Here is a 14,966-nt window from a genome sequence, read left to right as displayed (position 1 = left end):
GCGTCACTGGGACGTGCCAGCGGCCTGGCCTGGCCCATGGGGCGTCACTGGGACGTGCCAGCGGCCTGGCCTGGCGCACGGGGCGTCACTGGGATGTGCCAGCGGCCTGACCTGACCTGGCCTGGCTTGGCCTGGCCTGGCCCATGGGGCGTCACTGGGATGTGCCAGCAGCCTGGCCTGGCGCACGGGGCGTCACTGGGATGTGCCAGCGGCCTGACCTGACCTGGCCTGGCTTGGCCTGGCCTGGCCCATGGGGCGTCACTGGGATGTGCCAGCGGCCTGGCCTGGCCTGTGGGGTGTCACTGGGATGTGCCAGCGGCCTGGCCTGGCCCATGGGGCGTCACTGGGATGTGCCAGCGGCCTGGCCTGGCCTGTGGGGTGTCACTGGGATGTGCCAGCGGCCTGGCCTGGCCCATGGGGCGTCACTGGGATGTGCCAGCGGCCTGGCCTGGCCCGTGGGGTGTCACTGGGATGTGCCAGCAGCCTGGCCTGGCCCGTGGGGCGTCACTGGGATGTGCCAGCGGCCTGGCCTGGCCCATGGGGCGTCACTGGGATGTGCCAGCGGCCTGGCCTGGCCCATGGGGCGTCACTGGGATGTGCCAGCGGCCTGGCCTGGCTCGTGGGGCGTCACTGGGATGTGCCAGCGGCCTGGCCTGGCTCGTGGGGCGTCACTGGGATGTGCCAGCGGCCTGGCCTGGCTCGTGGGGCGTCACTGGGATGTGCCAGCGGCCTGGCCTGGCCTGTGGGGCGTCACTGGGATGTGCCAGCGGCCTGGCCTGGCCTGTGGGGCGTCACTGGGATGTGCCAGCGGCCTGGCCTGGCCTGTGGGGCGTCACTGGGATGTGCCAGCGGCCTGGCCTGGCCTGTGGGGCGTCACTGGGATGTGCCAGCGGCCTGGCCTGGCCCGTGGGGCGTCACTGGGACGTGCCAGCAGCCTGGCCTGGCCCGTGGGGCGTCACTGGGACGTGCCAGCGGCCTGGCCTGGCGCACGGGGCGTCACTGGGATGTGCCAGCGGCCTGACCTGACCTGGCCTGGCTTGGCGTGGCCTGGCCCATGGGGCGTCACTGGGATGTGCCAGCGGCCTGGCCTGGCCCATGGGGCGTCACTGGGACGTGCCAGCAGCCTGGCCTGGCCCGTGGGGCGTCACTGGGACGTGCCAGCGGCCTGGCCTGGCCCATGGGGCGTCACTGGGACGTGCCAGCGGCCTGGCCTGGCGCACGGGGCATCACTGGGATGTGCCAGCAGCCTGACCTGACCTGGCCTGGCTTGGCCTGGCCTGGCCCATGGGGCGTCACTGGGATGTGCCAGCGGCCTGGCCTGGCCCATGGGGCGTCACTGGGACGTGCCAGCAGCCTGGCCCGGCCCGTGGGGCGTCACTGGGACGTGCCAGCGGCCTGGCCTGGCCCATGGGGCGTCACTGGGACGTGCCAGCGGCCTGGCCTGGCGCACGGGGCGTCACTGGGATGTGCCAGCGGCCTGACCTGACCTGGCCTGGCTTGGCCTGGCCTGGCCCATGGGGCGTCACTGGGATGTGCCAGCAGCCTGGCCTGGCGCACGGGGCGTCACTGGGATGTGCCAGCGGCCTGACCTGACCTGGCCTGGCTTGGCCTGGCCTGGCCCATGGGGCGTCACTGGGATGTGCCAGCGGCCTGGCCTGGCCTGTGGGGTGTCACTGGGATGTGCCAGCGGCCTGGCCTGGCCCATGGGGCGTCACTGGGATGTGCCAGCGGCCTGGCCTGGCCTGTGGGGTGTCACTGGGATGTGCCAGCGGCCTGGCCTGGCCCATGGGGCGTCACTGGGATGTGCCAGCGGCCTGGCCTGGCCTGTGGGGTGTCACTGGGATGTGCCAGCGGCCTGGCCTGGCCCATGGGGCGTCACTGGGATGTGCCAGCGGCCTGGCCTGGCCCGTGGGGTGTCACTGGGATGTGCCAGCAGCCTGGCCTGGCCCGTGGGGCGTCACTGGGATGTGCCAGCGGCCTGGCCTGGCCCATGGGGCGTCACTGGGATGTGCCAGCGGCCTGGCCTGGCTCGTGGGGCGTCACTGGGATGTGCCAGCGGCCTGGCCTGGCCTGTGGGGCGTCACTGGGATGTGCCAGCGGCCTGGCCTGGCCTGTGGGGTGTCACTGGGATGTGCCAGCGGCCTGGCCTGGCCTGTGGGGTGTCACTGGGATGTGCCAGCGGCCTGGCCTGGCCCATGGGGCGTCACTGGGATGTGCCAGCAGTCTCGTGCTTAGACCCGCCTGCTGGCAGCCAGAAGGGAAGCTGATGTTCAAGTCCCATCTTTGTGCCCTTCGGGGCCCAGACACACATCATCCCAACAACCGATAGGCTTCTGCCTGCTCAGGCACAGAGGCCACGCTGCTCCCCTGGTTCTGAGTGGCTTTTATTCCATGCTGAGAATGCAGTGCGAGGTGCAGCTGCCCCTGTTTGCTGCTGCTCCCCCAGTGCATTTTCTGCAGGACACACTATTGCTGCCTCTGCTGTGCAAGAATTCTGCGCATGCTTCCGGGAGGGGCTGCAACCAGAGACACACAGCGTGTGGGGTGTCGTGGCAGGATGTGGGCTGGGCAAGCAACTGCATCCCTCCAAGAGCCCCTGCGCAGCATGGCCAGCCACAGCAGGGCAGTAATACACAGTACCATAATTGCCAAAAGACCCAGCAACTGATAGCGAACAGTAGCCCCACTGGTCAGGCAAGTCACATATTTCACCACCTTACAGGGCGCCCCAGAACGCCAGTGCCTTATGTGATGGGTTTCAGGGGTCCCCAAGCTCTGCACCCCATCCCCAGGCAGGAGTGTGATGGGGTTCGGGGTCCCCAAGCTCTGCCCCCATCCCCAGGCAGGAGTGTGATGGGGTTCGGGGTCCCCAAGCTCTGCCCCCATCCCCAGGCAGGAGTGACTCTCGCTCAGCAGGTAGAACAGGAAGTTTAAGAGGTGACAGAGCCCCAGCTCAGCACAGAGGGGTCAGTACAGCTGGCAGAGACAGTCATTCCAACCCATCCTGGGGAGAGGAGCCCGAGGGGTGCCCCTCTGGGGTGTAGCTCCCCCATCGCCAGGCTGGCTGCCTTCCAGCTCCTTCTCCCCCAGCTTCTCGCTGCCGCCTCCGATTCAAACCCAGCTTGGCTCCTCCCTGCTCTGTGTTCAGGGCAGAGGTGTTACCTGCCAGCTTAGAGAACAACAAAAAGTCTTGCGGCACCTTATAGACTAAGATATTTTGGAGCGTAAGCTTTCGTGGGCAAAGGCTATAGGTGCTGACAAAGGCTCACAGCCCCCTGTCTGATCTGACTTTTTTCCTCTTTTGATAAGTACGGTTGATACTGGGCCATTTCCACCTTGCTGAATAGACCTTGTCAGCTCTGGCCCTCTCCTTTACTGGAACCCCCCTCTTTAAATACCCCTCGGGAACCACCCCACACCTCATTCATCTGACGAAGTGGGTCTTTGCTCATGAAAGCGTCTGCTCCAAAATATCTGTCTACAAGGTGCCGTAAGACTTTTTGTTGTTCTCGAAGCTACAGACTAACACGGCCACCTCTCTGATACCTGCCAGCTCAGGTTACAGCCCCAGGGGTCATCCAGCCGATGGGAGCTGCTCTGCCTGTCTCTGCACTCCCCGCACTCCATCACACCCTAGGCCTGTGCATCCTGCACCTATGGGCAATCCAGCCCTGCACTGGGGACAGACTCCAGGTCCACCCCATGTGTGGGAGCTGCAGCAGCCAGGTGCTGTGTCTGGCTGCAGAGGCGTCCAGCCCTGGGGTGGGCCCTGTCACTGTGGTCAGAGCTGCTGGGGGCTGCAAACAGCAGCCTCTGCTTTCTCCCCCCCGCCCAGCAGACATAGGCTCAGCTGCAGGCTGCACACCTTGTGGGAAGGCCAGACTGCGCCCTGGGTGGAAGCCAGGGTGGAACCAAGGGGGTCGTAATGCCCCTGGCCCCCATTTACACCTTGCCTTTTGGAGGAAGGGCTGAGCCCCCCAGCCCTTTCCTTACAGAGCCTCCAGGGAGGGGCAGCTGGTGGGGCTGGAGCAGTAGCATCATGGGTTTGCTGGAGGAGAGCAGCTGGTTGCAGCCCTGTGCCATGCGGCAGGGCCATGTCACCGTGGCCTGACGGCCTCATGCTTGTGGATCTTCTGCACAGTCCTGGGGGCACAGGGACTGCTGAGCCTCCACACCTCCCAGGGCCAGGTACCACCTCTCCCTGCAAGGGAGCTCCTAGTGCTCCTTCCACGGCCTCTGCTGACTGCCCCCACCGGGAACAAAGGAGGGAGCCCAGGGGCCGAGCAGGCCCCAGAGTTGGGGGCTTTGTGTTCTGCAGCCGTCTAGCAATCAGAGGAGCTGGGGGGCTCCATCCTTCCCTGCCAGCCCCAATGTTTGCTGTGAGTGTGGCTCTGGGCCCTGGGCCTGACACCTCTCCAACGGAACACCTGCTGGAACACCATGACGTGCAGGACCAGCAGGATGGCCAGCAGGACACCCAATGGGCTGCAGGCTGCCCAGTGTTGCTTCCCAGCTCCTGCAGAAGGGAGAGAAGAGTGTGTGTCCAGGCCCTGCAGTGGGGCACCAATGGGCTGCTGGGGTCCCACTTCATCCATTCCCCCCTCCCCTCCCAGACCTTCCTCCCTTCCCCCCACCCCTCTGCCAGCCCTTTCTCCTCCTCTTCCAGATGTAATGTGACAGGATATCTTGGCACAGCTAAGGAACTCAATCCAGGGTATTTTGCTTAAATCCGGGCCACGTACAGCCCTAGGCTGGGATTTCCTTCTCACTAAGGCAAGTCCAATCAACCATGAAAGTACCTCTGCCAGCCCCACTGGGCAGCCAGAAGCCACACAAGCAAACCCACAGACTTCCCAGCTGCTGTAGTAGCCCAGACCAACAACCACCAACTTAAGATGAAAGGTTCTTAAACCCATTTCCCCAAATCCATAGAGATACTTCTAGCCCCAAAGGGCCCAGCCCCAGTCCTCAGTCAATATGTACTTCGAGCTCACCCAAAGCACCGTGGATGCCAACCTTTCAGATCTAAACACCTAGAGGTTTATTAACAGAGAGAGAGAGAGACGGAGCAGGGTCAGAGCGAATACGTGCTCAAGCCGCACTTTACACAACCCAGTTACGGCTGCTGATGCAGCCAGTGGTGTTCTGTGTTGATCATTGAAAGTCTCTGGAAATCCACCCCATGAGGGGTAAGATTCCAGGTTACATAGTCTTAGTTACTGGAGTGCTGCAGATCTGGTGAACTGAAGCCTGCATGCTGGAACATGGATGCTTGGAATGGGAACATGAACATTAACAAAGACAGGAATAAAAGACACAGACAAAAGACAAAGGTGGATTCTGCTAGGCCCCTTCTATAGTCTTTCTTGTGGAGGGAAAAAGCCCTTTTTTCTTCCCATCAGGCACTGGCGAGTCTGAACTACCTGACCCAGGTGGGCTGTTGTGGCAAACTGCCATTGGATGAATTCCAGGAGACAGTTAAAAATTCCTGAGCTGTGTATTGGCCATCTAGGCCTTTGTTTTAGTCCAACACCTTGGCTGGAGAGGCCATCAGCCACGCCTCCCATTGTGTAGCTTAGTACTAAAATATTGCTAATACAACTGCAGAGCGAAAACCTGTAACTCCACCTGCACACCCAGCACAGACATATAAGTAGCAGCCACTGATTCAGGCATCTTCTGCTTTCATTACACACCTCCCACCCCGGCACAACATTTTATGCCAACAGCTACAATGGACACATAAAATGGCGTCTATATCCAATATAAAAACCCAGCCATGTGACACCAGCCCTTACTCCTCCCTCCTTTTTCCCCTCCTGGCCCTTCCACTCCTCCACCCTGCCCCGACGGAACTGGATGTGAAAGGAGCATGCAACATGTTGCTGCAACCCCTCTTCTAGGGTTGCACCAAACATTGTGCACAGTGGCCAGGTGATGTGCCTATAGACAGTGTGTGAGTCACTCGTTCCGTGTGCAGCTCACACGCAGGTGTTATTTCTAACTGTGCAGTTGTGGCTCTGGGCTTGTGTTTGACACGTTAGTGTCTAACAGGAGGCTTGGCAAAACCCGGTATTCTTATTATCGGCTCCAGATCTGAGGAAGTGGATCTTACCACAAAACCTCATTACCTGATAAACAAACATCTTCACCTTTCAGTGCCACAGGACAGCTCGCTTGTTTTGAAAGGGTTTATCAAGGGCAGTCATTTGGCAGACAGGGATTTATCAGACGCCAATCGTCTGCTGGGGAGCCTGGCTGTGACTGTGCTCGCCAGCAGACAGGCCATGGCTGACTGCCCAAAGGGGACATGGGCAGGCGAGCTGCCCATGTGACAGGCTCCAGCTCAGCCGTACCTCCCGGAGTTCCCCCGCCTGGGCAAGGGTGTAAGGGGGCCCTCCCGTTTGCCTTCGCTCCAGCTCATCACGTGTGCGGGGAACATCTCTGCTATGAGCTGGGCCCGGGAGGGTCGCTGACCCGTCCCAGCAGAGGACGTACTCCAGAGACGGGTCAGAGAGCGGCCGTTCCACCTGCTGCAGCCTGCACCCAGACCTGTGTGACTGGCCTATGGAAGTCGAGTGCTTTAACAATTGTACCCTTCAGCTGCTCGCTCTCTCTTTTCTTAGTAGCCCGCTAGCTGTTAGCTGCCAAAGGACGGGCCCAGCGTGCCCCTGGGGTGAGATCGGAGGTGCACACTGACCCAGCCGGGCCTGTGGGGCTGGAAGCACCTCTGGGGATCTGGTGCGAGTGGTTTTCGTAACCTCTCCTCTGGCTAGGGAGGGGACTGGCCGCGACACCAGGGGGCTGGAGTGGTGAGGGAACGGCTGCTGTGACTCCTGGCTGGCCAGATGCCCGCGGAGGTGCCCGTGTGAGGGGCTTGGTGCCTTACAGTGGAGGGCCCCAGCCTGGGGCTGGCAGTGGCCCTGCGTGAAGCAGTTTGCCCTGGTTTGGCCTCTTGGCCGTGCGCAGAGAAACCTCCCATATTACAGCTCCTTCCCCTCCTCTCCTGGCCCATCCTCCTCCTGCCATTCCTCTTTCCCTCCCGGCCCTTCCCTCCTTCCCTTGCCCCCAGGTGTTCACACAGGCAAGGTACCTGGCCCCTGTCCCAGGACGCTGAGCTGGGTCCCATTGCCGGCATGGCTGCTGGTTGCTGATGTCCAGATGAGGCAGAGGTAGAGCCCAGCATCATGCCTAGTGAGGTTGGCCAGGTGCAGGGATGCGTCCCGCTGGTACCGGAAGCGCCCCAAGTCAAGGGTGACCCGACCATGCATCTTGGTGGCCTGTCTGGGTGGGGGGTAGATCTGGGCCTCCCCGTTGCCATTAGGTGCCCTCCGCACCCAGGTCACTGCCAGCTTGGCGGTCAGCAGGGCAGCAGAGAAGGTGCAGTTCAGGACCACAGATTCCCCCTGCATGGCACTTAGCTCTGGGGGCTGCTCTAGCTGGATGCCTTGGTGGGAGACAGAGGAGCAGGAGAGGCTACATCCCCTACTGCTGGGGTGCCCCCAGCTGGGGCTATCCCTACCCTGCCCCTCCCTTGTCCCCCCCCAGTTCTGCTGTCAGGGCCCCACCCTCCTCCCGCACTCTGCCATCCACCCCTCCCTATCCATGAAGTCAGCCCCCACGGTACCTGACCCAGGCAGCAGCAGGCAGCAGAGGACAAGCCAGGTGGGCAGCTCATGACACATGGGCTACGTCTACACATGCACCCAACTTCGAAATAGCTTATTTCGATGTTGCGACATCGAAATAGACTATTTCGATGAATAACGTCTACACGTCCTCCAGGGCTGGCAACGTCGATGTTCAACTTCGACGTTGCTCAGCCCAACATCGAAATAGGCACAGCGAGAGAACGTCTACACGCCAAAGTAGCACACATCGAAATAAGGGAGCCAGGCACAGCTGCAGACAGGGTCACGGGGCGGACTCAACAGCAAGTCGCTCCCTTAAAGGGCCCCTCCCAGACACACTTTCATTAAACAGTGCAAGATACACAGAGCCAACAACTAGTTGCAGACCCTGTATATGCAGCACGGACCCCCAGCTGCAGCAGCAGCAGCCAGAAGCCCTGGGCTAAGGGCTGCTGCCCACGGTGACCACAGAGCCCCGCAAGGGCTGGAGAGAGAGTATCTCTCAACCCCCCAGCTGATGGCCGCCATGGAGGACCCCGCTATTTCGATGTTGCGGGACGCGGATCGTCTACACGTCCCTACTTCGATGTTGAATGTCAAAGTAGGGCGCTATTCCCATCCCCTCATGGGGTTAGCGACTTCGACGTCTCGCCGCCTAACGTCGAAGTTAACTTCGAAATAGCGCCCGACGCGTGTAGACGCGACGGGCGCTATTTCGAAGTTGGTGCCGCTACTTCGAAGTAGCGTGCACGTGTAGACGCAGCCATGGTGGGCTGGCCCCACACACCTGTGTGATGGGGACTCCGAGAGCTTGGCAGGGCAGGGCAGGGCAGGGAGGCGCCCGGCAGGTTTCGTACTCAGACCTGGACAGTTGCGGTGGTGAGAGCTGTAGCCATGGCCAGGCTCAGAGACCAGCCCCTGTGTCCACCCAGGGTTCAGACCCTGCCCTCCCACATGCCCCAGGCACCTGGTAGCAGTGGCTTCCCCCAGCCGTCTGACAGAGAGCCTGGCTCTGTGCTCAGCAATTCGGGAGCAGGGAGCCCCCGGCAAGGCTTCCAGCTCTGGGGGCCAGTGAGAGGCAGAGCAGAGCAGGAGAGGCTGTGACCCCCTTCTCCAGCCCTCCACAGACAGGACAACCCCATCCCCTCCCTACACCTGGGTAACTTTCCCAACCCAGGCCCCCCAACTCTGCTGCCAGGGTCCCCCTTCCCCTGTGGCCACGAACACCCCTCCCTCTGAACTCCCCCATCCCTGGCCTGTGCCCCCTCCTCCCCCGTTTTTCAGTGGGGAGAGGCTGCGAAAGGCGAGGGCTGTGGCCCGGGGCTGCCGGAGCAGCCAGCAGATCTGAGCCTGCGGGGGCTACCGTTTGGCCAGGCAGGAGGTGCTCACCTAGACGGGGCAGAGCCTTGCAGCTGCGGGCAACACCAGGCTCTCACACGGAGGGCTCCAGTGCACTCAACACAACACCCCCGAAAGCGTGGCCTCGCCTGGGCCAAGCCCCTGGCGCGAGGGGAGCCTGCTTCAGCAGCATCCTGGCCGTGCGCAGACATGCAGGGACATCTCCAATGGACACGGCCCGCGTCATTTCCCCCCAAGCCCACAGCTGGGGCCAGCAGGATGTGAGGGGGGAAGCGAAACCCGCCTGGCGTTGATGCTCACAGCCCGTTCCCAGCGCCCAGAGAAGCTGAACCGCAGGTGGGGTAGTCAGGCCTGGATGTGGAGCCCTAGTGACCCCCAAGTGCACCCTCAGCCCCAGTGACCCCCCGACCACACCCTCAGCCCCAGTGACCCCCAAGTGCACCCTCAGCCCTAGTGACCCCCGACCACACCCTCAGCCCCAGTGACCCCCAAGTGCACCCTCAGCCCTAGTGACCCCCGACCGCACCCTCAGCCCTAGTGAACCCCAAATGCACCCTCAGCCCTAGTGACCCCAGACTGCACCCTCAGCCCTAGTGAACCCCAAATGCACCCTCAGCCCTAGTGACCCCAGACCGCACCCTCAGCCCTAGTGACCTCAGAATGCGACCTCAGCCCTAGTGACCCCCAAATGCACCCTCAACCCTAGTGACCCCAGACCGCACCCTCAGCCATAGTGACCCCCAAATGCACCCTCAACCCTAGTGACCCCCAAGTGCACCCTCAGCCCTAGTGACCCCAGACCGCACCCTCAGCCCTAGTGACCCCCACGTGCACCATCAGCCCTAGGGACCCCCCCACGTGCACCCTCAGCCCTAGGGACCCCCTGTGATGGAGTGGGGGGAGTGCATGTGTGGGTCAGGCTGGATGTGAGAGGCAAGGAGAGCAGCTCCCAGTGGCTAAGGATGACCCTGGGGCTACAACTGGCAGGTAACACCTCTGCCCTGAACAAAGAGAAGGGAGGAGCCGAGCTGGGTTTTTGAATGGGGGGCGGCAGTTAGAGGCTAGGGGGAGAGGGAGCTGGAAGGCAGCCAGCCTGAGGAGGGGGGAAAGCTACACCCCAGAGGGACACCTCTCGGGGTCTTCTCCCCAGGACGGGTTGGAAGGACTGTCTCTGACTGCTGTAGTGACGCTTTTGTGAGAAACTGGGCATCTGTCGCCTAATAAACCTTGTGTTGTACCTGCTGAGTGAGAGTCACTCCTGCCAGCGGACGGGGTGCAGTGCAGGGGGACCCCTGAACCCCATCACACTGGTGTCAGAAGTGGGATGCACTGCACCCACGGATGAGCTCCCAGCAGTGGCTGACTGAGCGCAAGAGAAGGAAGGAGCCTCACAAGAGACGGAGGGGGAACAGAGCAATTCCTGCAGCTGCTGCTGGTGAGTGGATACCCCGGGAGATAGCGGGGAGATGGATTATACCCGACTCCTGAAGGAAGAGCTCGAGGGGCTGTGCAGAGAGAGGGGCCTGACCATGGGGAAGGCGACCAAGGCCCAGCTGATTGCCCAGCTGGAAGAGAATGACCGATCCCGGGGGGGCAGAGCCTGTCCTGGCAGAAAGTGGCCGGTCAGCCTCGGGAAGCGTTTCGGATTCTCCGACAGGAGTGGGGGCTTGATGCCGTCAGACACACACGGTGCCCGCCAGGTCGCGCTCAGCTAGCGGTGGTCCATCGCGGGCACAGTCCTCCACCGCAGAGCTGCGACGGCTGGAGCTCAAGGTGAGATTAAAAGAACTGGAAGCCCAGGAACAGCAGAGGGAACATGAGCGCTAGGAATGGGAAAGAGAGCGTGAGCACGAGTGCCAGCTACAAGAGAGACAGCGGGAGGAGAGAGAGCGAGAGTGGGAGGAGAGAGAGCGAGAGCGGGAGCATGAGCGGGCCATGGCAGAGGCAAGACGCCAAGAGGCCCCAGCTGAAGTAAGCGGAGAGAGGGCCAGGCGGCTCGGGGTGGCCAGTCACTTGGAGACGCGCGTGCTGGCCCAGTGTCAGCACCCAGGGGACATGGACGAGTTCCTTACCGCCTTTGAGCGAGCCTGTGAGTTGCATGAGGTTCCCCCAGCTGAGTGGCTCCGGCACCTCACCCCCTTGCTGGGCCAGAAGGCCGCAGCGGTGCTCAGCCAGCTGGAGGGGCTGCAGCCTGGGGACTATGAACGGGTCAAACAGGCCCTGCTGCATAAGTTCGGGCTGACTCCGGAGATGTACAAGAAGAAGTTCCAGGAGGCGCAGAACAGGCCAGAGGAAATCCATGTAGATACAACCGCCCGCCTGAGGCAATACTACCGGAAGTGGGCGTTCGAAATGGGAGCCCAGTCCGTAGAGGACCTGATCGAGCTGGTGGTCCTGGAGCGATTCTACAAGATGTGCTCACCTGACCTGAGGGTGTGGCTCGTGGACCGGAGGCCTGGGGATTCACACAATGCAGGGAAACTGGCAGATGACTTCACAAACAGCCGGGCCAGGTTTGAAAGTGAGCCCCACAAAGAGAGGGAGTCCCGGAGAGACCGAGAATCTCAGAGAGACCGGTTCCTGACCGTACGACAGAGGGGACCACCTCTCGGGCGAGCTCAGGAAAGAGGGGCCGGCCACCCACGCCCCAGAGAGCCAAGCAGAGTCTGGACAGAGCAGCCAGCCCGAGGGACACAACAAGACCCAGGCTGTTATCGCTGTGGGCCAAAGGAGCATAGAGCAGCCCAGTGCCCCAAGCTCCCAGACAGGTTGAGCAGGCCGGGGGGTCATGGAGTCAACTGGGTGGAGTCCCAGAAGCCAGAGGGGCTGGTGGCCAAGGCAGGTGGTGCTGACAGTGGGCACTCGGACTGGGCCGAGTCTGCCCCACAGACCAGCTCCTCCGGGGGACCAAATGCTCAGAGGTCAGTTTACAGAGTGGGGGCGGCACTGCCTCTGCGGAGCAAGTGTCTCATACCCCTCGAGGTAGACGGGAAAAAGGTCACGGGGTTCTGGGACACAGGCGCTGACATGACGCTGGCCCAACCCGGGGTGGTGGTACCGGGCCACATGATACCCAATTCCCACCTGACGGTAACAGGAATTGACGGGACCCCTTTCAAGGTGCCCATGGCGAGGGTGCACCTGAAATGGGGGAAGAAGGAAGGCCCCAAGGAAGTGGGCGTGCACAACCATTTGCCGGCGGATGTACTGAGGGGGGGTGACCTGGAGAACTGGCCAGGTGAATGCCCTCGTGCCCTGGTCCTGACCCGTAGCCAAAGAAAACGAGAGGTGCGTTGCCCAGATTCAGGGGTACAGGCCCAGCCAAAGTCACAGGAGCCACAGGGGCCAACCCTGAGAGAAAGGGGGCCCCCAAAAACCAGATCTCACAGGCCAGGGGTGCTGGAGCCAGGCAGGGATGGGGAAGTAGCATCCACCCCTGCCCCAGCGGAAGAGTTCCAGGCAGAGCAGCAGAGAGACCCCTCCTTGCAGAAGCTGAGGGAACTGGTCAGTCTCAGCCCAGCTCCACAGCGGGGGGAGGGCTGCAGGGAGAGATTCCTGTGGGAAAAGGGATCCCTGTACCGGGAATGGGCTCCCAGATGCAAAGCGGAGCCATGGAAGGTCCAGAGGCAACTGGTGGTTCCCCAAAAGTACCGGCGCAGGTTGCTGCACCTAGCCCATGATGTCCCGCTCGCAGGATACCAGGGGATCCACCGCACCAGGAGAAGGTTGTTACAGAACTTTTTTTGGCCAGGGATCTTTGCAGCTGTCTGTCTATATTGCCTGTCCTGCGATCCCTGCCAGAGTGTGGGGAAGACCCGAGACAAGGGGAAAGCTGCCCTGAGGCCACTGCCCATCATAGAGGAGCCTTTCCAGAAAGTGGCTATGGACATAGTGGGCCCCTTCAGCAAGGCAACGCATTCGGGGAAGAAATATATTTTGGAGATGGTAGATTTTGCCACGCAATACCCAGAAGCAGTGGCCTTGACCTCTGTTGATGCTGACACCGTGGCAGATGCACTGCTGTCCATTTTCAGAAGAGTGGGGTTCCCCAAGGAGGTCCTCACAGATCAGGGGTCCAACTTCATGTCAGCCCTGCTGCAAAGCTTGTGGGACAAGTGTGGGGTCCGGCACACCTGGGCCACAGCCTACCGCCCGCAGACCAATGGGCTGGTGGAGAGGTTCAATGGGACTCTGAAGCAGATGCTGAGAACCTTCATGAATCAATACCCCCATGACTGGGACAAGTACTTACCCCACCTGCTGTTTGCATACAGGGAGGTGCCCCAGGAATCCACGGGGTTCTCCCCGTTTGAGCTGCTGTACGGAAGGAGGGTACGGGGACCCTTGGACTTGCTCAGAGAAGAGTGGGAGGGGACGGCCTCCCCTGAAGGGGAGTCAGTGGTACAGTTTGTACTGACCTTCTGGGAAAAACTCACCGAGCTCATGGGTCTGGCCAGGGAGAACCTCTCCATGGCCCAAAGGAAGCAAAAGGTCTGGTATGACCGTAACGCCTGGGCCCGAGCCTATGCCACCGGGGACCAAGTGATGGTCCTTGTACCTGTGCGGCGGATCAAGCTGCAAGTGGCCTGGGATAGGCCCTACAAGGTCGTCAAACAGCTAAATGATGTGAATTATGTGGTGGAACTGTCGAAACGGGCCCACAGCCACCGGGTCTATCATGTGAACATGATGAATCCTTACTGGGACAGAGTGAACTTGGTGCTGGCCATGTGCAGACACTGGGAGGGGCAGGGGGATGATCCCTTGGTGGACTTGCTCAAAGCGACTGGAACCGGCTCCTTTGTGGAGTCTATTCCTCTCTCAGACCAGCTGACCCCTGCCCAGCAGACGGAGATCAAGGAGGTGCTACGTTCACACCAACAGCTGTTCTCGGACAGACCCGGACGCACTGACCTAGCTGTCCACCAAATAGAGACAGGCACCCACGCCCCTATCAAGTGTGTGTCATTCAGAGCCACAGGGAGGATGGCTCAGGACATAGAGCGGGAGGTTGAAGACATGCTGGCTCTGGGGGTGATCCAACCCTCCAGCCCCTGGGCCTCTCCCGTGGTGTTAGTCCCTAAAAAAGATGGGTCTGTTCGGTTTTGTATGGACTATCGCAAGCTTAACGCCATCACTGTATCGGATGCCTACCCCATGCCCAGGCCTGATGACCTTTTAGACAAGCTGGGGGGAGCCTGTTACCTCACCACCATAGACCTCACCAAGGGTAATGGCAAGTGCCATTAGACCAAGATGCCCGGCTCAAGTCGGCTTTCATCACCCCTGTGGGGCTCTACGAGTTCCTGGTCCTGCCCTTCGGCCTCAAGGGGGCACCCGCTACCTTCCAGCGTCTGGTGGACCAGCTACTGAAAGGGGTGGAGAGCTTTGCCCTGGCTTACATGGACAACGTTTGCATCTTCAGTCAGACGTGGGAGGACCATGTGTCCCAGGTCAAGCAGGTGCTGGACCAACTCCAGAAGGCCGGTCTGACTATCAAGGCAGGGAAGTGCAAGGTGGGGATGGCTGAGGTGACCTACCTGGGCCACAAGGTGGGCAGCGGCTGCTTAAAGCCAGAGCCAGCTAAAGTGGAGGCTGTCAGAGATTGGCCAACACTGCAGACTAAGAAACAGGTCCAGGCCTTCATTGGGATGGTGGGGTACTACCGGAGGTTTGTGCCCCACTTTAGCTCCATCGCAGCTCCCCTCACGGAGCTGTGTAAAAAGGGAAAGCCGGACAAGGTGGTCTGGACCGAGCAGTGCCAAGAGGCCCTCTGCGCGCTGAAGGAGGATGGAGCTAGTGGGGCACAAACCTCTGGTAGTACCCCGCCATCCCAATGAAGGCCGCCACCTGCCGGAAGAAGGGTGTTGTCTCCGGGACGAGCGTCGGGGCGTAGACGTTGACAAGGTGGAGAGGCAGCCCCTCCACCTGCACCCGGAGATACAGCTGGTGGCCTGGCACGACCTCGACGCTCCC

At 61.3% G+C, this 14,966-nt stretch overlaps 1 gene segment (V, D, J or C); it reads right to left on the bottom strand.

Moving 5' to 3' along the window:
* Nucleotides 1-4,322: 4,322 nt before the first annotated feature.
* Nucleotides 4,323-7,685, bottom strand: LOC142015220 (immunoglobulin lambda variable 2-18-like). The segment is given in 3 exon segments: nt 4,323-4,516; nt 7,094-7,447; nt 7,628-7,685. Coding segments are annotated over 3 exon segments (606 nt in total).
* Nucleotides 7,686-14,966: the final 7,281 nt, after the last annotated feature.

The sequence above is a fragment of the Carettochelys insculpta genome, chromosome 6 (genome assembly GCF_033958435.1).
Source record: "Carettochelys insculpta isolate YL-2023 chromosome 6, ASM3395843v1, whole genome shotgun sequence".
Classification (NCBI taxonomy): domain Eukaryota; kingdom Metazoa; phylum Chordata; order Testudines; family Carettochelyidae; genus Carettochelys; species Carettochelys insculpta.
The sequence above is the reverse complement of the archived record's forward strand: the minus strand, read 5'-3'. Positions and strand labels throughout refer to the sequence as shown.